The 25,435-nt window shown below is 37.2% G+C and overlaps 1 protein-coding gene across 4 annotated transcripts; it reads right to left on the bottom strand.

The window, feature by feature from the left end:
- Nucleotides 1-742: 742 nt before the first annotated feature.
- Nucleotides 743-25,172, bottom strand: poe (E3 ubiquitin-protein ligase-like protein poe). Of its 4 annotated transcripts, none has more exons than XM_029312482.2 (43): nt 25,034-25,172; nt 24,760-24,857; nt 24,053-24,504; nt 23,352-23,876; nt 22,913-23,076; nt 22,082-22,319; nt 21,873-21,990; nt 21,193-21,350; nt 20,900-21,068; nt 20,541-20,767; nt 20,301-20,424; nt 19,823-20,049; nt 19,203-19,412; nt 14,464-18,984; nt 14,229-14,386; nt 13,985-14,131; nt 13,857-13,889; nt 13,273-13,474; nt 13,010-13,199; nt 12,541-12,924; nt 11,997-12,454; nt 11,756-11,869; nt 11,411-11,623; nt 9,692-9,868; nt 9,381-9,555; nt 9,159-9,309; nt 8,857-9,085; nt 8,617-8,766; nt 8,207-8,509; nt 7,883-8,109; nt 5,972-7,745; nt 5,729-5,890; nt 5,034-5,658; nt 4,757-4,947; nt 4,492-4,668; nt 3,929-4,345; nt 3,156-3,551; nt 2,943-3,077; nt 2,508-2,849; nt 1,921-2,375; nt 1,501-1,825; nt 1,261-1,420; nt 743-1,169 (listed from the first exon to the last, which is right to left on the bottom strand). In XM_029312482.2, exons 1-43 carry the CDS (start codon nt 25,153-25,155, stop codon nt 1,105-1,107), a joined length of 15,888 nt encoding a protein of 5,295 aa, XP_029168315.1. In that variant the 5' UTR covers nt 25,156-25,172; the 3' UTR covers nt 743-1,104. The 4 variants fall into 4 exon arrangements, with proteins under 4 accessions (XP_029168315.1, XP_085337521.1, XP_085337522.1 ...); XM_085481395.1 differs by having other exon boundaries at nt 21,193-21,371; XM_085481396.1 differs by lacking the exon at nt 13,857-13,889 and having other exon boundaries at nt 21,193-21,371.
- Between the last annotated feature and the right edge of the window lie 263 nt (nt 25,173-25,435).

Genomic DNA, 25,435 nt, shown 5'->3' on the forward strand with positions numbered 1-25,435 from the left:
GCGAAGCGATAGTAGATAGTAATGCAGCAAAATATGTCTTAAAATGTCCGGAAAATTATTTTGAGTTAACAGGAGAATATATTTTGCAAAGAGGTCGTTATTAGGAGAATATATTTGCAAAGAGGTAAAGTTAAAATTGAGTGTCGGTAATTACGATGGTAACTTACCGACGTTGATAATTTACCGACCGTCATTTTGTTGACATACCTCTTCGCAAATATATTCTTCTAATAACGACCTCTTTGCAAAATATATTCACTACTACCTACTACCTCTTCGCAAAATATATTCTCCTATTAACTCAGACTATTTTTCGAGTATTAAAAGAACCATATGAGAAATATAACCTGTTTTAGATTAAATAATGCCAAATATTTTTTACAAGATAAATGATATTTTTAAATAAAAAATTTACATTCTTAAATTAAAAATGACAAATATTATTTATCAACAAATTTTATATTTTAATAGAATTATATAATTATGATTTTATAACATTGACAAAAACATAATATATATAAAGAAACAAATGTCATGAATATTTATATTTATCAATAAATTTTACACTTTATATAATTATATATTATATAATTAAAATTTTATACTTTTATAAATCAACAAAAATATATTTAGATGTAAAGAAATAAAATGTTGCACGCTTTGTAGTATTCTAGTAATTAAAAAAAAACAGCATGTAATTGCAATAATTATAAGGTCTCTTTTATAGAAAAAAAGAATAATATATTCTCAAACATTTTTTTTATTTAGTCTCATTTTATTAAAGCACAAATTATTTCCATGTACATACATATCAGTCTACGAGTAAAGATTTATAGCAGCAGTAAAGAGTAATTTATAATCTTATATCTCTCATCACACATATATGTATATATATAACGCAATTTTCATACTAAATAGTTCCACTTATTAAGAATATATCACGTTGAGAATTAACTTTTAACACATAAAGCATTGAAATCCTTTCGATATAAAAGTCTGATGAAAATTATTATAATTGATTATATATAGCCCAGAAAAAAGACAAACGATTCGTCGGTAAAACAATAATGCCAGTAAGCTACATAAAGAGAATTTCCAGTATCTTCAAGTAAGACGTCGCAGAAGATCGTCAATATACGCAGAAGGATTTCTTATATCTTCTAATAAGCCTGGAATTAAATATTTATTTTTAATTTTAACCGGATCGTAATACTGAATTATATACAGATTTTTCATATTTTCCTTTTTTTACAAACTTACCAACAATATCGCAAAACTCCTCGAATGATGTGCACGGTAATAATTCATCACGATACGACGAAAGCACGCGTTCTGAGGCTTTTAACATAGCTTCGTCGTTATGTCTGATGTACTCAGCCAGAACCGAAGGCCACTGGTCATCGGATAAAACGTTTACTTTCTGTAATTATTTAGACAAAATATATAATATAATTGCTATGCATAATAATGAAAAATTATATAATAAAAAAAGCTTCAAACCTTGAAAAAGTTTCCGTAAATACAATCCACTAGACCAAAGAAGACTAAAGTACTCTTATAAACGGCGTAATCTTTGGCGGTTGGTTCCATGATGGTCTTCGTGGTGGCCGAAGGGGACACATAACGTTGATGCGCAAGAACAAGTAATCGATTAAGATGCGTAAGTCTATGTGATTTCCAACGAGCAGGCGTGAAAAAGAGCAGAGAAAGGACACACTGATACAATGGACCCTCTGCTTCATAACTACTATCGAGCCACGCTGAACCTGGTGGCACTTCCAAATAGGTCATTAAGGCTTTGTCCTCTCTAGACCCCGATCGTGTTCTGCAAATAAATATTAATTTGTTAATCCACGTCAAACTTCTGATTTCTTTGATGTTCATTTTTTAGGATACACGATAAAAAATTGTTATACTCACGTATTAACAACATATAGAGCCATGTGTATCAAATACGGTACTATATGCATATTAGATTGGGGACCTCCACCACCTGTATCCTCGTGGAAATTCTTTTCCTGAGCGAATCGTAAGAGAAGTAATTTCAAATCGTGAACGGTCGACGAGTAGGATATATCACGGTGACTGGTACATTCTTGCAAATAAGTATTATGCCTAGCTAGACAGCTGGCAAATGCAGACTCTGGAACCTGCGGACCCCACAATGGCAGCAATCCGTTGCATTTCGTATTAGCGTTTTGTAACGCCGCGCTTTCCCATTCATCTCGGGCGCGCGCCAAACGCACCGCGGACATATGGCAATCCACGTGGACCACGTTGAAATGAGTGACAGTCGTGTAGCCTACGGTCTTCCGTTGCTTCGTCTCGAATTCTTCTACGTTGCAGCGCTTCGTGAATGTATAAACACCCAAAACCTATAGCAAAGCAATAATAAGAAAGATCAAGAGACGAGGTAGTTAGAAAAATGTGTAAGAGCTATACGTGTGCTTTGTTCTGACTTTAAAATATTTCGTATAAGTAAAAAAAGAAATAGAGAAGATGATTACCATATTTGGTTTGAATTTATATCCTTCCCGACAGATAACGCAGACCAATCCAGTCTCATCGCCTAGGTCTTCCATTTGCTGAAGAATTGTTCCGCTAGCTGTCACCTGTCCCTTATCGTTCGTTTGCATACCAAGCGCACCCAGTTGTCTCTCTCGCATCGCCATAGCTAAACGTTTCTTCTCGCTGCGCGTATGTTGTCGAGCTTCTTCAATGAGTTCGGCTACTTGCTTATTCGTACATAACGCTTCCAATAAATTCTCCGCTAGCGAGCCAACGTGTTCATTCGAGGACACTTGTTCCAGTCTATGAATTATACTAATAGTAACTTGCGAAACCGTCAACTGCAATGGAATGCAAAAAATGATAAATCACGTTAAAATAAAATAATATTGTATTAATAAAAGAATTATGAAAATAGAGTATATTATTATTACCTGAGTCGGTTCGTGATCCGTAGCTAACCCTGTGAGAAACCGTAGAATATATTTCAGAGCCGGTTTAGATATGAACTCCTTCAACTCGTCGCTATCTGTACGTAATAGGGTAGGTTTAACGCATGGTGCGTGTACCTATAATAAAAGCAAAAGAAAAGAATTCATTTTATATATTTCACATATTTATATCATGATTATGCTCTTTATACTTACGGTGATATACTCAAAAGCGTCTTTCACTATACCCATGCTTATGATATAATCTTTCAACGTATTGCCAATCGCATTTCGTTCGATGCCTTGCGTGAGTATGCAGAACAATTCTAACTTCTGTTCGTCCTCGGGCGTGTGCTCGAAATCAAATTTGTAAAAGTTTAGCACAGGTTTAAAGTAATCACACAAGAGCGCCATTTTCTCCGTATTGCCGTAGGTCAACGCTGCCAGGACTCTCGCGAGATGCGCAAGAACGCTCGCGCTTTGTCTGACTGCCGTGGACTGCGTGCACGATAAAAGTGCCTTGATATGTTCCGGACCACCGAGAGTACGCGAAAATGCCTCGAACGCACTGAACGATTGCGACGCCGCATTCGCCAATATCGTTTCCATAATCTGAAATCGAGGTAAAACATTTATCTAGACTGCTTTTGTAAACACAGTTGTTTAAAAAATGTAAATTATAAAAGGGATATATAAATATATGTATTCATATTTTTATTTATAAATTTGTGCAGCTTACTGCTTAAGTTCGACTATTTAAGTATTTTTATGTGCTATGATTCTAAACCAAAATTATCTGAAAATGATTCTAGATAATACTTTTTTTCATCTAAGTTGCAGACATAGATAATACATATTTTTATTATCTATATAAAGATAAGATGACGCCAAAGTTTAATCTAGATAATCATCTACTTGATTTTATTTATATAGATAACAGCAAACACTGGTTATAGAATATGAACGTTTCTCCTTCGATGATAACTTACGTCCAATAATTGTTCGGTGATCTTCGCTTGAGAATTTTCCGACTCCGTGGCGAGACAACGCTGAAGAACGTCCAGAAGTACGGTGACCGCTCCCAATTCGGGTTTGCTCAGAACCTCCTGGTTTTTCTTGACCTTCACACACAATCTGAACAATTTCAGTAGCACTTGAAGAAGAGGTCTCGCGCGATTGACGTCGTGTATCGCCGCCAATCTGTCCAACATGACTTGAAGACCGCCGCAGTCTGCCAATACATTTGCCATTTTGTAAACTTCCTCGTTATTCACTTCCTGTTCGCTGTTGGCGTTCAAAGTCTCGACGAATTCTTCGGTAGCGTCACCGAGAAGACCGCGCATACGATATACCACACGCATGGCGTCACATTCGCCACCCTCCAACACCCAAATCTTCTTATAAATCTGGACAAAAGGAAATATTAGGTTAAAATATTTTTACAGAAATAATAAGCTATCAAAAAATGAATTATTCATATGAAGATAACATCCTTATAATAATATCGTGACTTTAATATTCTTGCATAAAGAACTATGGAATCGACTCTCACCTCCTTGACAGGAAGATCCAGACTAATGATTTTGTTGTTGACAAGAAGTTCCATTCCATTATCATCTTCTAAAAGTGCAACCAGCTCACAATCTTGACAAATCTTATTTTTAACATCTCTCATAAGTGGACCTAGTCCAGGTTCCAAGCTGCTATAAGGATTCCCTAACATCCTTCCCTATACAAATGTAAAAAAAGATTGAATGTATTATTCTTCTAAGTATAATAAATATGAAAATCTTGTGAAAATAAATATGTAGACTTACTTGCAAGAAATCTTCCTGCTGCGGATCTTTCTCAAGAGTCAAAAAGAATTCACCGATATCATTTTCTTCTGGATAGATAATCGAACACAATCTTTCAAATATAAATACCGGAGTGCGAACATCTTGAGGATTCTGCTTTTGTATCGTTTCAACGCAAATTGCCATGAATGCCTTCGTCTCCTCTTCAGTGCCTGATACATATTAAATAAGTATTATTCGACATACAAACAAATATAATGCTTATGAAAAATAAAAGCAAATTTCGAAAAATTGTTACCACTGGTCATTTCTTCTAGAAGTTCTAACAATTTCTCTTGCGTATCATCGATCAATCTAGTACGTTGAACGACAAGTCTCCTAAGTGACAGATAACCATTGAGCACTGCACCAACCAATCGGCCCTTATATTGCTGCTTGATATTTTCCTGTTCCAAGAAAGTCGCGAGAAGTTCCGTAAGCATCTTCAACGAATATCCCTGAGCAAGATCACTAGTTAAAGTAGTCTCTTCCAGACGATGTAATTCCTCTATTTCCCGGGTCAATAGATCCGCCAATAAAGTCATTACGCCGCGTACTGCCAGGAACTGTTTCCAAGGTGACTGTCTGATTAAGCTCTGATACAAAGTGAGGAACTCGGTGCTACTTTCACCGGCGGTACGTAGTTCTTCCAAGTAACAGGTTAACAAGACTAGAACTTCCTTCTTCCTCTCTGTACCTTGGCACAAACTCTCGATCATGTTACAAGCGACCTGCCGTGCCAGTCGAGAACTGGGATTGAAAAGAACCTCCTTTAACCAGGCACCGTCAGACAGCTTCAATGGTTGAACGCCTTGATGCCTCATACAACGCTGATGCCATCTGTGTCCGTACTTTTCCATTAGATACAACACTCGAGTTTCCTCCTGAAACAAAGAATCCGATAAACAAAGAGTCCGATTACCCTATGTTATATGTTTTATTTTACAAACCAACCTTCTTAAGAGGTTTCGCCGTCGGCGGTTCAGTTTTTTTAGCCGGCATACGACGAAGCCACTCGGAGTACGAATGCTTAGGATCGCCGCTGATCCATTTGCTCACATCGATACTGATGCCTTCCGGTGGTTGTACTGTCGCCAGGGACTCGATATTCTTATCCTAAATTCATATTTCATGATTAACATATAAAAATTACATAAATGTTACAAACATGAAGAATGATTGATTAAACGACCTTACCTTGTTTTTCTTTGAAACCGGTTGATCGGGTTTAATGAGACCTTGCAAAATTTTCAGACACGGCAGGATAATACTCTCCATTACAACGGGACTCTTCGACTCTTTACAAGCAGTTAGAAATAGCTGCATGACGCATCGCAATTTTTGTTCCCAGCACGAGTCCTCTTTTTGCACGAGCGCTGCAAGAAGAGCCATTTCATGTCGTACAGCGATCGAAAGATCGGAGGTGGCGACTCGTCCGCGAAGCGTCAGGGTGATTCGACTCGTTAGAAGAGAACATATCTCCTTTGTCGATTGCGCGTTATCCCTCGTGACGAGACACAACAGCTGCCGCACCTCTTCTTGCATCTGCACCGTACCCTTTCGCAAATTATGCTCCACAAGCTCTTGGATCAGCCCTTGCTTACACAGAACGTCTCTGGCTACGCTGTTGGTAGCTAACGCGCGTAACAACGTCAAACAATGTTCCGTGGCGGCGGAGGCGCAACCATAACAGCGTCCGACCGGCAAAACTATCGTTTCGTCTTTCAGGACGTTGTCGTTCACACTGGAGGTACCATACGACGACGATTGCGCGCTACTCTGACCTCGTTGATTTCTGTCATAAGCAACCAGCTCTCTGCGACAGGCTAGGACACGTTGAATGATCTTGCTGAGCTCTTCAAAGGAGGTCTTGCACTCGCCGCAATATCTCTGCGCCAGTAATTGAATCGCTCTGTTTACTTGAGTGCTACCGGATACCTGTATACCGTCCTCTAATCCTCGATCCAAACGATGTTCGGATATCTTCACGAGAAGCATCTCCAACGTCGGTTTGTTGGATATCAGAGTCTTGTACACCCTATCCGCCTTTTCCAATAGAGTATTGATGGTCGCCACCGTCTTCTTCCGATCGTCGTCGTTCTCGATAGGATCGACGGCGCAACACGGTCTACCGGTCAGAGTATAATCGAATTTAGCGTATTTGCAGAATCCGCAAGCATGACATAAGAACGGATCCTTCTCGTCATAATTAATTGCACGACATTTGTGGCATTGGAATACGTTTTCGCCGCAGTTGGCGCAAATGCCTGGATTCGCTGGCACGCTGGCGGAACATCGCGGGCACTGCAACGTCTCAGACGAAGCTTGAATGTTCTCGTAGAAGTCGGCGTACTCGATCATGAGATTACAAGCTACTATCGGCAATGGGAATTCCATCTTGACTTCCGTCTGTCCCTGGGCAAGAGTGATCTTCTTCGCCTTGTGCCACATTGCCGGTTTGTTCTTCAATTCTACGACAGCCTGGACAGATCGGTTGTTGTAGTAGACATTGATGGTGCGAACCATCTTGGTTCTCTTTAGATCGCCTATACGCAGAGTGATGCGGCTGATGGTGTGACTACCGACCAGCTTCACGATCTGCGTCGTCGTCGTAAATTTGGAATCCACCTTGATGGATGATAGCTTGATTGTCGCCATCGGTACCTCTGGATTGTTACATACGAGGCAAGGTTCACTCTCCAAGTAGTAGCCATCCAGTTCGACGAATTGGGCAAGGTTTACGTAAAGATTCGCGTTAGGATGTCGCGCGAGTAACTGATTCTGCGCATGTAAAACGGCAACTGCCTGCTCCATATACGTGTGCATCTTCTTTCCGGCATGCGGCGTTTTCAGACAAAAATAACCGAGTAAGTCGACAAATTGAGCTGCTTTTCTGCCATAAGCTGGGAGCAGAGGCCATAAACGCCATAAAAGATCTAACAAGACCTCCTGATCTGTCGGCCCACAGTTTCTGAAAAATTTTTAACACATTTTGCGTTTTATATTGTAACGTTGTAACTTGATAATTTATATTATTACTATTTCTGTTTAAGAACTAATTGAAACAAATGCTACTTTTGTTAATAATAGATAAAATTAACAACTCACTTGTAAATTGCTAATATAAGAGAATGAGCTTGCCAACGAACGTTTGTATTATTCGTTTCAAGAAGGAAAGTTTGTATAAACTTCATCAGCAATGCGGGGTGCACTTGCTTTTGAATTTGCTCGACTAGAGTTAGACATTGTGCTTCTTCGAACTTAGCCTCAGTATCAGAATCTTCCGATTTTTCACGTTCACGTCTTTCTTTCGTACTAGTTGTCGATTTAGATTCCTGATTTAAATTTATACAAATATTAATATAACAACAAAACAAAAAGTATTTATGTTTTAGTAATATGATTTAAAGTTGCACTATATTTTTCATTTACCTTTAATTTAGTATCTTTAGTCTCCTTGGATTTATTATTTGAACAAATAGCGCATTGCAATAACTGAAGCACCGTAGGGCTCACGCCTTCGTCCAAGAGCGTCGATATGGCAAACAGATACGACAGCACCGTATTTTGTTTCAAACAAAATCGTTGCCAGTTTCCTGTGCGACTTGTAGCGATTTCCACGCAGCATTTGAGATGTTCGATCAGTTCCACCAACGAATCGTAAGGCAGATTGATGGAATGCGGACGTGCGTGCGGTGGATCGTATCCACCAGTGGTGCAACACTGTTGTACGGACTATAAAACAAGAGGAAGATTTATTATTATAATTCAGCAAATTTAATTTATAACGCTAGTTTTCTTTTAAAAAATATATCGTTACATTTTAGATAATATATAATCACCTGCACGTGAGATATGAGAGCGTGGAGATCTCGCAACTGTCTGTACTTTTCCTTGTTGCCGCAAATGAAGAGCAGCAATTTACGTACCTGACGTCTGACGAACGGTGTTTGATACGACATCATATATTCGCAAAGATAGAAATACCATGGCTGCGCACACAAGAGAAGGAACAATTTATCACTTGTTCTTGTAAATAAAAGGAAAAGAATTGAGATACGATAAAAGCTATTGATAATCACCTGTTCGAAAGCAGGTTGTATCACGGTGCTTTCCGCGTATTTGTGCACCTGATACGGCAACCGTAGTACCATCTCCGTTAATAATTGGGGATATGGTTCGAATACGTCGCCGGCGTGACCCTTGACGTATTGACGGAGAAAGAATGGCGACATATCAGGAGGCGACGCAGTGAGGTGTTCCTTCAGTAATTGGCCTCCGATCATGGTACCAGACTCTTCTGTATTGGTACTGGATAAAACACAAGATACATTCGTTAAATATTTATAAGCAAGCTTTATTTATTAGCATATCGTAAACTTACGTCTTCCAATAATCGAGTAAGGCTTGCAACAACGTTAGACAGTAATCGATAATCCCGGCTTTGCTCAGTATCGCGGCGGTGGTTTGGGACACAAAGTTCGGATTATCCGAGGAAGTCTTTGTAGCGTATTTCGAGCGGGACATAAGAACACCTAAGAGAATATATTGATATAATATCTGCGTAGAGATATAGTATAAATGCAAATAATTAATTATTACTTACTTAGTAAACGCATAATGACCAAATGGACTTCCCTCTTATTGCTACGCTCGCATATGTTGCTCGTGTCAGGCTTATCCATCTCGAGTTCTTTCACGAGCATTTGCAACAAACGTTCCACGCAAGCTTTGTCTCTCTCGTCTTGACCGTCAAGGTCAGCGGTTAACATTAACACAACCTGGAAAGTAATAATTTCATCAAATTTTTATCCTTATTAATATTTTTGATATACGACTTGTATTTTATAATTAATAATAAAATATATAATTAATATAATAATAATATATAATATATATATAATTGCAAAGAGATACCTGCATAAATGGAATGGCAAGTACTCCTCGAACGTTTATTAGATTGGGCACAAACTGTGTAAATCTATCCAATAATAAAAGTCGTATGGCGTGTAGTTTTATGGTGATTTCGCCAGTCGTGTCACTTTCCTGCTCAACACCCTGTTCTTGCTCGGTGCCCTCTTCTTGTTCAGTGGTCTAACATGACGTGACAAATACGATAATTCATGAATATGATTATACATTTGTAACGTGCGTTATTAATCGATTTCGCGTTTTGAGGAACTCCTGAAATTCTATTCGTCAGTTTTATAGGCGAGAATTGATAAAGTCATATGCATTAATGATATATTCTATATTCTGATCGTATATAAAATTTCTAAAGATATTATTAATGCATGCGCAATACTCATAGTCTTTTGGACAAGATCATGAATGATGTATTCTATTCTATCAGAGTTCCAGACAGAGTTACTTAAACGGAGCTTCAATGGGGAGTGCAGTTATATTTAAATCTCTTCGCTTTTATTCTCCTATTTTAAATAATTAGATGTAATGTATTAATTTGTTATCATAATCAATTAAACATGTTCCAGTTAATAAAGGAGAAATTTCTGAAGCTTTTTCCATATTTTACACACAAAAACTAATGTCAAAATATATATATGTTACATTTTGTACCCCATTCAGACTCCAACGATTAATGGAATTCAACGAAGTCTTATAGCACGCTTAATAAAAATGTTTAATGAAATATTTATATGTTATTTGATTCTTCGTTTTTGTGGCAGTGTGGATTAAAGGCAACTTTTGAGAACGGAGGTCCAAATCTTTAATTACTAATAATTTAATAAAGTAAGTTGAGATTAAGATAGCTAGCTATAATACAGCTATAATACATTCCTAAATTAAGTACGATAAAAGAAAATTAGTAAAGTCTATTTTTAACAGGATATCTTATCGCAAAATACTGGATATCATTATTCTTTTTAAAAAATGACATTTTTTTATGACAATATAATCACATTAATAAGAAAAATTCAATTTTACTCAATTTTTTTATAAAAAAATTCAAGATTATACATAATGTTGAATTTTGGTATATTTCAGCTTTGATAATTTAATTGTAATAGATTAATGTGTAATTACTTCTCTCCACAAAAAATTGCCCCTTTTGATTAAATGATTAATTTATGAAACATATACTAATAATAACAGAACGATGATAGATCACAATTTATAATACAAATTAAATCTTATAAATTTAATGAAACTTCTGATAATATACATATAGATCTTGAAAAACTAATTACTACAGTTCTTCATAGGAAAAATCTAAAACTTTTATATGCATTAAGCATGCGAGAAGAATTGAATAAATTTTAAACTACGAGATCAGAGTTAGAGATTTTATCTTTCGTATAAAAAATGAATTATGAAAATGATTCATAATCAACTACAATTCCACCAAAATAGCAGAACAGACTATAATCAGTTTCAGGACGATAACGATGAGTGAATTTGTTACGAACGATGAAAATGATGTCGAATGAAATAAGGAAGAGAAAAAAGGTATTGCATAGTTGAATGGAAGTAAATTAATTTCTGTCGACGTAAAAAAAAAAAAAACGATATATCGCGAATACAGTCGTCCAGTCGCCTGGCGTCGCTTCTCCTGCTTTCAAGAACATATGTAAGTCTGCTACGTAAACCTGTACTACAAAGGTACACGGAACTTACAGTGAAAGTTGTGGGAACATCTAGAGTATTAGTTTCAGAGCGTGGCGCTTGATTGACCCCAATTCCAATCGGAGGCATAGCATTGTCGGGAGCATTGTCTCCGTACGCGGAGCTCCTGCCGGAAACATTATGCTCCCCCGTCATGCTGTCAACGGCGCTGCCTCCGCTATCGCTTCCACCGCTCTCGCTACCCTTGCTACCACCACTACCACCCTAACATAAAATGTGTCCCAAGCGTTACTACTATATGTGCAAGTACTAAGACTCTGTTGATCCACGTCCACATACTTTCGGTGAAATAGTATAGTGCCAAGGCTAGAATACGTATGCTCAAGATTAACTCACTTGCTCGGCGGGAGATGTTCGAAGAGTACTACCATCAGTAGCGGCAGTTGAGCCCTCATCGTCCGAACCACCCGCGGAAGCGGTCGTGTCAGAATAATGACCCGCTTCTTGGCTCTAAAATCAAACAAATTGTCGAATATTAATTACTAATAATTTAATTATTATTATTAATTTAATTATATTAATAATAATTATCGAACGAAATCCGAATGATACAGACGAGAAGAACATGAAGAACTACCTGAGCAGCATTCGGAACTTGGACCATTCCCTGCGTCGCTAAGTTTTGCAAGCTTTGCAACGTGGAGCCGCTCAGATTCTGAAGGCTCTGTATACCCTGCAAGTTGGGAAAGCTCTGAAACCCTTGTCGCAGTGCTTGCAGATCGGCGTGACCTCCTTCGTGGTCTTGTAAACTAAGAGCTATCGCGAGCTCCACCATCGCCTCATCGTCGGCATCCGGTGGCACGTCGAGCAACTGCGGGAAGTTACCCGCACCGAGCAACGCTTCCAAGGGATGATGATTGACTCTCGCAGCGGCCGAGTTCTGATTGCCTTCAACAGCGCCGAGCATATCCACTACTCTGTCCACCGCTTCCACAGCCTCAATGTCGAAGTGCTGCTCCACCTCGCGTTCCACCGCGTCTTGAGAAGCCTGCGATGGAACTGAAGCGGATTTTTCTTCACTTTCAGCGACTACACCTAAACGAAGAAAAAATATATCAACTATGATATAAGGAAAAAAAGAATAATCGTACATCTGGTATCTTTTTGTTTTGTTTCTGTACCTGGAGTACTGCAGTTTGGCGGACTCGGAATATACACTCTCCTACGTCTGTATCTGGGTCTTAGTACTCTGATTATCGCGTGCTTGGCGCTAAAACTGATGGTGGTGTCCGAGGATAGTAGCAACTGTAGATACAGTTTGGCGGCTATCGGGGTGTTATTTTCAACGTCGCATATCGCGAAAGCGTGAACTATCTCTACGATTGCGTGAACCGTTCCTTCAGCGTGCGTGAGTCCTGGCACAACTACCGGAGCGAGTGCCATATTCTTGGGATACGCCGTATGCAGGGACCACAATATTTCCATCAATTGGATGACCAAATGTTGACTTCCATCCGCTTTGGTGCGCGAACGAGCTTCCAGGCGATCTTTCTCGAAAACAGGCACTAGGGATGAAAATGAATTTAGTATACATAGTATTGTTTAGCTTGAATCTTGAAAAAATATCAATAAATCATAAAGTACACGTACCACTACTTTCGTCGATTGACTTATTTGCATACTGTTCGGCAAATTTCGCAAGATTATGCGGACGAGAAACGGCGATGGCACGAACGATAAGAACAAGTCTGTAAAAGTTCTCCGCATCGATATCCGCAGGATCGTCAGCTTCCCTCATTGACTTCAAGGATTCAAGAACATGCGATAACAGTACATGATCCTGCAAAAATAAAGAAAGACGTGTAACATATATAGTCGTTAAAGAACGTAATAGATAATCAATCTTCATATACCTTATGGAAATGATAAGCCTGTTTAGTGCTATGAAGAGCAGCTAACAAAGCCGTCGTATGCATTTGCACAGATGGTGGCGTAGGTAATATTAACAATCGCGATGCGACATCGATCGCTGTGGCTTTCAGCGAAGATTTATTGTCATCATTCGAGGATAAGATGAACGAGGACTCCAGGACTTCGAGAACGCTGGCTATCATCCTAAAAAGATTTTTGCAAAATTATTAATTATACTCATTAATCACATTTTTACAATAAATGCATATTATTAATTATATACATACAATATATATTCTCATAAATAATTAGTAATTGATAATATAATTAAAAATGTGTTATAAAAAATAATTTTAAAATTATAATTATTCAAAATTTTAAATAAATTTTGTTAGCAGAAAATTTGTTTCGTATATACTATGTCAATCTCAAAAATAAATCTTTCTCTTTCTTTTGTAAAATTATATATATATATATAATTTATTAATTTATTTATTCATAGATTAACTGATAAAATATAAATTGTCAAATCTATATTCCTCTCTCTACTATGTTTTTACAAAAATAAAATATAATATGCCCTTACCTTTCTATGTTAACCGAACTATCCTTTGTCGTTCTGATACAATATATACATGGATTAAAGAATATTTTTTTTTATCAAATTATTAACTTAAATGTACTTCATATAAAATTAATGTTCTGTTAACGTACTTATCAATAGAAGACAATGGTGCGGGAGAAACAATGGTATTGTCAGCCTCGTTGTTAATTGTCGTGATTGGCGCCGATGTTGGTTGACAAGATTGAATCTCTTCTATCTCTTCAGGCCATCCAAAAGCATCCTTGGTCTTACCATATCTATATAAAAATGAAAAATTTTAACATTGATTAATATATCTATCTTTAAAAAGAATGTCTTACAATTCTATTTTCAAAATAATAATATTGTACCAACATTTTTATCGAATCGACCATAATAACTCCTTCTGGATCTTGAGACGATCCAAAGGTGATTGTTAATTTTTTATCAGCTTGAAGACTTTCTTCTCTTGTCAATGGGATATCGAACCAACGGCTTCTAGTCAATGTAGTTCGAATACTTCTGCCAAATACCTTCAGAAAAACAAAAATCAATTAAAATTAAAAAGAAAAGATCTTCATATAGTGTGAAAGAAATATCGATATCTCACTTCGACGTAGAGAGGTGCCCTTTGAATGTCCTGGTTGCCGAAGAGCACTCGTATTCCCGTCATTACCAGAATCGCATCGTTATTCGTAACTTCCACATTAAAGCCCATGGCCTTGGTGGAAACTACGTACATCCCGGTGGTATTTAAACGATGCTTGATCTGCGCGACGTTATAAATCTGCAGTAAATCGTTGCCGCCGAATTCTACATCGTTCATCACTTGACAATGCTCGAAAAAGTCGATAGGAAACGTGATGGATCCCGATGGTTTGCCCATCTTGTTAGTCTTTTTCTTCCTTGCAGGCTTGATACCGGAATTGGTGCTGATCGGCTGTACAGTGGACGACATCCAAAATCCGGTTTGCTCCATCCCGGCCATGTAGATTCTCAGACTTCCGTCTTCGCACAGCAAGATCAGAGTCGTGCGATGTTCAGCGTTCGAACTGGGATGTCGGATCGCGACCATATCCATAATCTTTGCTTTCGCAGGCACGATCTTGATCTCCTGTATCATAATCGTATCAGGTTTGATCATCAGTATCACCGGATTGTTACTGGTCTGCAAGATGGAGCAGACCAATCCGGGATGATTCGCCACCTCGCTCCACTGACACAGAGGTTGCGGCTGATTATTGTTGGATTTGTTACCATTCGTCTTATTACTGGCGAGATTAATCTGAAATACGACGGTAATGTCGGAGTCCATGTGCTTTAGCGGTGCTATAAAACTCTTGCCGCAGGCGTAGCTAAAGAATAGCAGCTGAAGAGCGTGCGAATAATAGATGGAGACTCCTCCACCGCCCACTTGACCGTTGTCCTTGATTTCCGGATGATAAACGTCTAATGTATTTGTCACGTAGAAAGCACCGTGCTTAGCCTGACTCTCCTCGTCCATTACCTGGCTGTAAATATATCCTGCAGAAGACATGAGCAACATGTGGAACGTACCGTCTTCCGCGTGCATGAACGTGCAATCTCTTATCTTTCCTGTCGGCACGAGGAAGTAATATTGCGGACTTAGCGCGTCCTTTCCCAAATCGTAAATTTTGACAAAGTCAGCGGTGACCAACGCCAGCTGCGTCTGCGCACCGGGAAGCCACAGCGCTTTAATGATGAAATTTCCGCTCTCGAGCTGAGGATGTAGCACTAGATGATCGGACACCGTACCGGAACTGTTGAACGTAAGTACGTGGCAATCCTTGAAACCGCAAACGGCCAGAAAGTCCTCGTTCCATTGGTTTCCGGTAACCGAGAGAACGGTGAAAGGTACCGGAGCCGAAGCGAGCCTCGTCAGAGTCAACTTCCTCTTGGAGGAATCAGCTTGCTTCAACAGTGCGCTGAGCTGCAACACCGTTATCTTGCCCTTCTCGTGCGAAACCGCCAAGTGCTGTCGTTTACCATGCGGAGACGACAGACAACACATGGCGACACGTCGTATCATGTGAGCGGACAACAGTTGTCTGATCGTTTGACCCTGATCGCCTGAATAATTCATTCTAACGTTCTCGAACGCTCCCTCTTGGGATCCCAAGGTCGGCAACATCAGCTGATCTGTGTGCTCGTATTTCTTGTCGAGCGTGTGCAAATGTTTCAGCGCCAGCTGAGCTCGCGTGTGGCAGCCAACTGGCGAATAACGTTGACAAGACGCGTCTACCGCGGGTACCAACGCGCGTGTTAGATCCACCAAAGAAGATACCAAGCCGCTCTTACTCAGTTGAGAGTATATCCAATCTTTGGAAGCCTCCAATTGCTTACTCAAATACACCTGCCTCTGAGTGTCGCGTCCACTTCTCTCGTGCTTATCGTACGAATTGTGTATAGGACTGGACGCTCGTCGACGTAGACTACTCGTTAGAAGCAGACTGCTCTCTGCGGGAGCCCCAACGTTATTGTACGGTATATTACTGGTTGTCTGATGCTCTGAGCTCTGCGGGCTACGCTTCGTCAATGCCTGACATGACCCGTCGTCCTTGGCGCCACAGTCGCAGAAGAAGTTCCCGTACTTGGCGTACGTGACGTCATGACCGCGATGACAGACTCGAGCACACACCGTGCAAACGCCGACTCCGTCGACCATGTTGCACGTGTGACAATGGTACCAATGCTGGTTCATAAACTCCTTCTGCGTAATCGTGAAGGTGCACAGTTTATTGCAGAGACTGTCCTCGTCCGAATCCTCGACCGCGCTGTCGTCGTCTTCGTGCGGGATCTCGTCCACCCAGTCGCTGTCGTTGACGTCGCTGTTGTTGGGTACAGCACCTTCCCACGGTGGACTAGTGGCGCGATCCTGGGACTGTGCCTGTTGCGGACAGATCGCGCCTACTATGTCGGCTATGTAGTTCAACATGCAACAACCAGCCTCGATGTACGGTGACGACGGTTTGTCGAAAGTCTGCGGATCCTTGTTCATTATCTGCTCCTTGCAGAGTTCGATCCACTCGGTGGCGGCTTTGAACAGCAACGTGTGTCCCTTCTCCGAGCCGGCGTCAGCCAGGGTAGACATGATATGCATCAATTCGGAGAACCGGTTTCCCTCGATAGTGGGAGAAAGGATGTGATACGCCAGCGGTATAAGAGCTTGAAGAATGGTTATCGAGACGTTTGTATTGACGTTGCTCTTATCCTTCACTATGTAATTGGTGAGTGCTCGCAAGAAACGATTATTCTCGTGACTAGAATTCTGCTCGTCGTTGCTAACCACGGCTTGATTATTGCTAGAACCGTCAGAAATCGCCCATTGAGTTTGCTCGTTGTTAGACGCGTTGTTTCTTTCGTCCGACTTCTGACCATCCTCCGAGGTTCCGGAAACGGTTACTAGGGTATTTGTAGCACCGGCGATGGGTGTTGGTATATTCGTCGCAGAAACGCTCGCCGGTACATTCGTCGCACCCAGTATAACGTGTCTTAACCACGTCTGTAGTTTCTCACTCTCGACATTGGCGAAGCTGGCCACCGAATTGCACAGACGATCCAGCGATTCGTCATTCGTCGTTTTTTCGCTCGTTCTGAATAACGTGTTAAAGAAGTGTAAGATGTGCGCGCTAAATTGCGGCGAAGCCTGCGGTGATGTTATAGACAACAGGATAGACACAAGACTATGATTTGTATCAGGAGCGAAGAACAAGTCTAAAGCTTTGCATCCGAGAGGTTTCTCCAACAGTCGCTCCCAATATTTTATACACTGCTTCAGAATTTCTTCGTCGATGACGATGCCGATGGATCCGTCCGCGTTATCGGTATATTCGATTATCAGGTTGTACGTATGATTTAGAACAAACAGGTGTTCGCGCAAATGTCGTGCTTCATTGTCGTTTTCCTGTCCTAATAATTTAGCCAGGGTATTAGTGGCTATTTCTCGAAGGTAGTCGGTACGAGCGTCCATCGACAACGAAACGAGAATGTCCACGGCTTGAGAATGTATGTCGGATTGTTGTTCGGGAACTGTCGCGGTAGTAATGTATTCCATCATAAATGACACCAAACAGTAGAGCAGATTCTTCAACGATGGATTGATAGAAAACGTTGGATGTTCCGATAAGGAACTGACGTGATAATTGACAGTAGTAAAGATGTAGCTTTCCGCTGGTATTATATCATTCGCATATGTGTTCCAGGGAACAGGAGCGAACGCGATACTTTTCCATTTATCCAGCGCAGATTTGATGCAGCTCGGCAAATATGAGACTATCGAGGATTCCGTTCCCCAATTCGCACCCGCCATGGATAAGATGTTATCCAAAATCAGATAGTCCCGTATACCGTACTTTCCATCTTCCTCGGTAGATTCGAACGTGTGATATAATATGTTGGATCGACAGGACAATAGAATAGCATCCGTCAACGATAAGATATGCGGTAAAATTTCGATGATCATTTTAGTCCTGTTTGAAGGTGCGGAATCCACATTCTGCGCGCTCTTGGAAGTCTCAATATTCTCCGTAGAATTTTTCGATATGCTCTCGTCCATAAGAACGTGTAGCTTTCCTACGACTGCGGCCAGTATACACAGAGAACCGAGTTTTGGCAACGATGCTCTCGGCATTATTTTATCAGTGGCATTATATTCAGGTTTGAGCGAAACGATACAATTCTTAGCAAGGGTAACATCATACTTGAGAGAGTTTACGGTAGACGATACCGTCTTCAACAAATTTTCGGCATACTGCGTGTACATTCCTTGCTTCACCAAGCAGTCCTTCATCCAACCGGTGAAAGTTTTATACGCGGCCCTCGGACCCCAAATCAATGAATGAAGCAACATAGGTCCAGCTGGTATTTCCTCACCGAGAGCTAGTTTATTCATGTAAGGAGTCGAGGGAGGTAACATCAGTAGTAATTCCCAACATATGGAAAAACAGTACTGAATCGCGCACAATCCGGTAAATGTAATTTTTTCCTTATTTTCTGCGCCGCCTTTTTTGTGCATATCGGTTTGATTAAGTACATTCAGAATATCGATCAATGCATCAACTAAAAGAGGGTACTTCATTTTATCCGGTGTGCCCAAAATAAAGTTACAAGCCTGTAAAAATAAAAAATTAAGAGATTAATGATTAAAGATTTAGTCGTAGAAAACAAAAATACAAAAATAATTAAATATAGATGTACATACAAGTCTTGTAAATAAGAATGAATAATTGACTTTATTAATATATTAATTTCTACGAAAAAAGCTACTTTCGTATAAAAGATTGATACATGTTTTTTTTAATAATTGATTAATTCATATGTAATACATACCAATCCATCCAATTTTGGTGCATCCTGATTATTAAAATCTGTTCTCGATAAATTATAAAAACGTGGTTTCATTGAAAATTCATCTTGTGAACCATATTTGCGATAATTATCTTCAATTTCTACCCAAGGAGTAAATGCTCTGGCGGTTTGTTTATTTCCATCTTTGGTATCACATACTAAACTTGTAGCAGAAAACAGATTCCATTGCACCTGTATAACAAAAAAAATATTAAATATAAATAATTATAATAATACTTTGAGACAAAGTTAAAAGTATCATAATTAAGATAATAAAAAATGTACAAGACGTTTACTACCACTCAGGTGGCACTTTCACACTGGTGGCCCTGGTATCTTGTTGCATCAGTCAGACTGAGCAATAATTTTACTCTAGCATTTAATAGATCATAGTCATTACAAAATCATAATAATAAAATATTGCAAATAATAAATTATTAAATAAGTTAAAATATTATCATATTTTAAAGTAAAATATGATAATAATTTTGATTATTAATTTATATTGCAATATATAAAGTAATGACAATTAAGAAACTATCAAATGCAGTTAAATTATACAAATGTGCTGCAATAGAAACATGTAGTAATAAGTGGCTTACTTGTTCAAGTAATACCGGATGTGCATCATACAAATGCTTCATCATATATTCGAGTAAAAGTAATAATCGGGATAAGTGCAATAATTGAGAATCTTTCATTGGCATTTTGACTGCTTCGCTGCAACGCACTGCACCGCTTCCCGTTACAAGTAACACAGATTTCTTCTGCATTAAATTTAAGGAATGGAATAGGAAGAGAACCAACTGGGCATGTTCAACATTTAAATCTGTAAACATATATTAATATTAATGTAATAACAATAAAGAATATAAAATATTGTGGATATTACATAAAACGATATTACATAAATTATTTAAAAATTTAGTTGTAACAAAATTATAGTAATTGTACATATCAAATAAACAAATATAAATAAGCATGAAACTAGACCAATTAAGAGAATGAAAATGTATCTTATTATTTTTGAAGAAAAAAAATGTATCCATAATTTCACATTTATTTAAAAATTTGCTTTACCTTCATTTTCAGCTTCATATGTTGTTTGAGGGTTGCATACATTTTCAACCATAGTAGTTACTAATCGATGCCATATGCCGATACATGCAGCCTCCCTCTCCAACTGAGGTTTCAGAAGTAATACCTAATCACAAAAGTTAAGAGTGTAATATATGCTAGATAAATTATCTTCAAAATTAAAGGTCGAGTATTCTAAAAAAACTAAAAAAAATGCAGTATTATTAAATAATTATAAGATACCTGTGCAAGTACACTGAGAGTACGTGGATATACTTGAAGAGGCCATGTAGTTGAACCGCTGCTTTCGGTAGACCAAGGACTTACACCCAAATGTTGAAGTAAGGTGTTCTGGAGCGATTCACTTAACGTGTTCCACGCAAGTAAATTATGAGTATAGCGACTTAAAGCTTGAGAAAATTCTGAATACATAGCGCCTAGTGTAGCGCCGTAGAATGCAGAAATTGTGCCTAAAAATTAACACTTTTATGTTACAATACTATTGATAGAATAGAATATAACATAAGTAAAATAAAAAATGTGATGCAACAAACATAAGTTTTAATATAAGGTGCACACGTAGTAATTACATAAAAATTCACCCGTTTCTGTTCTAGCTGTTTCGTGATCCAGATCTCTTATGATTGCTGCCAATATAACCATTTGTTGCTCAACCAAGCCATTAACCACGTATTCTCGAACATACGTGCTCCTGCTACCAATCAAGTGCTTATTCATAAATTGGAATATTTTTGTTGCAAGTGAAATGTACTGAAAAAAAAGAAAAAATCAATAAATTATTTGTTACATGACTTACAGTTATTATAAATATATGAAATATTTATGTAAATTTTATTATATTTAATTGACAAAATAATTATACTTGGAAACATACACCATGTGGTTCTCTGTTGTCAGGAACAATAGTGGTTGTAGTAGTACGTTCTGCACTTGCTTCATTATTTGTTTCTTTATTCGTATTTGTCGAAGTCTCGTCCGATGGAGCAAGGGTTTCTTCAAACCATAGTCCCAAGATAGGTTCGCTGTCCTCCTCTACTGACATAACAGTTTGTTCTATACATATAGCGAACACATACCGTTACGTTCATACAATTCTCGGTATGTAAATGTTAGCATAAACACTTTAAAGCTGCATTTAAGTGTAGCATATTACATACCACTGTATAACTTACTTCAAAATTAATTTTCATGCATAAATTATAGCAACTACTATTTACTAAAAATTAATATATAATGTTCTATATATTCTACAAAAATTATAAAACATATTTTTTAAATATAAACATTAATAACATAACATTGATATGATGTTTTAATATTCCCATTATTGTGTGTATAATAAAAGCAAAATTGTCAAATAAAAAAAGTAAAATAAAAATTATCTAAATTTTTACACTGCATACATATTCTAATAATTTTTCGTATAATCACACAATACTTATTAAGTATTAAAACTAAATGCGTCTAATATAATTAAATATAATTATAAATAATATATAATAAAAATATATGTATAATATAAATAAATATAATTATATAGATAAATAACATTACCCTCATCAGTGGAATTTTCTGAACAACTCAAAAGATCTTCGTAATATGTAGTAGAATCAGATTGACTTAATGCATCTCCTTCTAAAGGATGCTTTTGTACTCTTTTCAATGTACAAGCCTGTAACAAAAAAGAAATATGAATGCATGAGTAACAAGATATTATTATAAATGTTTTAAAGTTAGTATAAATATTTAAAATAATCCATTACCTTTCTGTAACTAATAGTAGCAAGATAAAACAGCAGATGATTTAATGGCACCGCTTGTAGGAACGTTACTGCTCTTTGCAATGCTGTAGCAGTAGACAAGATATCTAATGGCGCTGGTTCAGGAACTGCCACTACTACATCTGAATTAGCTTCGATAGATACATCTTCCAGAAGCGCACTCATTAAATTCAATGCATGTGATGCTAATGCTACTGACAATACACCAAATCCCTGTTGCCTGGATATATAAAATACATAATATTTAAATATTTAAATATTTTATGCTTATTTTTAATATACACATACATACTTTATATAAAAATATTAACTATATATATTTTGTATATAAATTAGAACACAAGGACGCGCTAAACACACACCATTCCTCGATATTATATTAAAAAGATAGATATTAAAAGAAAAAATATTAAGTTTATTTAAATTCCATAAATCTCTGTTGACAGAAATCAGCTTATTAAAGCATTAATTTGCTGCTTAAATTTTAAAATAATAATACTATTTAAAAATTAAAATGTTTTAAATAATATAATTATAGTTATTTAAACTCGAATATTTTTTAACAAAAATCAGCTGATGATGAAAGCTCTTTATAAAACCTACAAAACGAGTGAATGTCCTAGGACTTATAAAGGCCTTAATTTTTGAATTCAAAGTTTTAGCGTTTTTCGTGAAAATTAAGCAAACTATAAGTCAATCGGCCTGGCCACGTTTTAAAGATCTTAAAAAATATATATAGCTTAAAAAGTCTGTGTGTGTATATATAGTAAAATCTTAAAAATATATCGTGCATATAAAACATGTGATAATTACACTTTCATAAGATTTACACGTCCACCTCCATCACGAGCTTTGCTTGGTGATTTTCCTTTTTCCTCTTTTCCTTTATCTGCAGCACTAAAACTGCTTACAGTTAATTGTGCTTGTAATCCAGCGACCAGAAGCCATACTCCAATAAGTAAATGATTTTGCAGAATCTATAAATAGAATACAAAGAATATAATTACATAAATATACATAAGATCAAAGACAAATTTTTTAATGAAACTTTATTATGCTAAAACTTTAAGATAATTAATAGAATGCATAATTAAACTAAGTTAACTATTAATTTTTTTATTTATTTAATTTTTAACCAATTACTATAACTAATTACCCAATCTTAAATTTACAATATTACAAAGTTGACAAATAAAATTTTTGTGTATAATTTGGTTATAACATCTAAATAAATTTTATAAAAATTACTTACATGTCCTCCCGCACGCGTGCTATTTTTGATAACGTTTAACACTTGTCCGAATATTTCCAGACTCTTTTCAACAACTGTAATCGCCAGAGTATCATACTCTTCATCAGTGGTTTTTGCATTCTGGTTGGCTTGATTACTTGTTGTAGTATTTGTACTACATTTAGGAGATACTGCATTTGTGATGCCAACTATACTTGATGCTGTTGCATTTGCAATTGAACAATATAAACAAGACATAGTCAGCAGTGATAGTTTCTCCAATTTCTGTGGTGTCAAAGGTTCAAGTATTGGGAGAGATATCACATTATGTACAATATTAATGTCACTAACGACCGAATGTAGACTGTGTCGTATTGTATGTGCTTCTGACGCATTCGCCGGCAGACTGAATCCTTTTTTCGATAAATAAGCTTGATACTTTCGAGTGTAGCGCGACAAATGTGGAAGATTTAAACACATATCCAACAAAGTATCACCTGCTCCTATATTCTGCAGTGTACTTATATTATTTGCAATAAACATCATCTGTAATATATATATCCAATTTTAATGTTCTGATCTTTTTAATTTACTTCATTCATATAGAAATATTTTATTTTATACACATAATATAATATAACAAAAAAAACGTAATAACACATATTAAAAGTAATAACACATTTAAATATGAAAAACAACAAAAATATTTCATAAGTACAAACCTTAGTGTCAGAATGCGTTTCACTTGTGGCAGCATTAATATTTTTGCTTGCACTATCAGCAGAAATTTCATTAGCAAGAATTGAGGATGAGGAAAAATCTTGCAATGGCATTGTCAATTGCTCAAGGATACTAGTAGACAAATCACACCGAGATCGCATGGATTCTTTTACAGATTGCTGCGAGGAATCCTTTTCTTTTCCACCTGGCAAAACCGTTACGTGGGGTGGTACTTTGGAATTTTTTATTACAGACACCAGAGCAATTTCCTCTGCAGATGTAAGTAAAGATTGTCCCATACATAATGCTCGTATTGGAAGTAATAATTGTTTTGTAGTCAAAACCGTTGGTGCAACATCTCCAGGCTGTGTTTGCTGTTGTGGCAATTTATCCACAAGATAAGCAAGCAGCACTTTGCATGCTTGACAAACGATAGGTATTTGACTTTTGGCAACTGTAAAAAAATTTATTTTGTAAGACTCGGTGTATAAGGTAAGCATACATAAAAATAGCTCTGTAGATAGGTTAAAAAGTCTGATGCTTTTAATTTCAAAGATTCAAGAGGTATATAAAAAATAAAAAAGGAAAAGAAAAAGTGCATTTATGCTCATTTGTGAATTCAGATAAATTTAGGCTCGTACATATATATTTTATTGAAACAATATTTCTGTTTAGTCATAGTCGCATACGAACGCACGATATTACTTACATGTATTTGCGCAACCACTAATGCAATCCGCCGACAGAGCAGCGACTGCCGTATAAAAGGTATCATATTGATCCTCGTGGGAGACGAATTTATTCTCGCTGTAAGATAACGAAGAAGAAAATTATACAATGAAACCGGATGAATAAAAACGGATCGAGTTCGATTCGGATATTTAATATACCGTATAGTGTCACCAGAGGACAACGTATTTTGCATTTATTGAAGAGAAAAATGATTTAACATGGATGTTGGATCCTGACGAATAAATGCCTACCTTTTAACGATGCTCTTTACAAGATCAATAATGTCATTTTTATTAAACGAGCGCGGCGAAGTCGCTAATATCGGTTTCATCACCGAAAGCCACTCATCGTGGCCACCACTCTTGGCCGCCATTTTCGATATACTGAAGGCCTGAAGTTCGTCGAGTCTTCATTCCCACATTCCCATCCTCTCCATATCGGTCGCGATAGTGACTTTTCATTGGTGCAGAGTTCACATGTATAAAAAAAAAATACAAGAATATAATTTAATTTTTATAATAAAAATGTTATAATAATAATGTAATTATATATAATAATAATCAATAATATAATAATGTTATTTAATCCAATATTTTATATGACAAATTAAATAAAATAATTCAATAGATATAAATCCCCAAAAAGTGCAAGAT

This window comes from Nylanderia fulva, unplaced genomic scaffold (assembly GCF_048542155.1).
Source record: "Nylanderia fulva isolate GAGA-0341 unplaced genomic scaffold, ASM4854215v1 Scaffold18, whole genome shotgun sequence".
Classification (NCBI taxonomy): domain Eukaryota; kingdom Metazoa; phylum Arthropoda; class Insecta; order Hymenoptera; family Formicidae; genus Nylanderia; species Nylanderia fulva.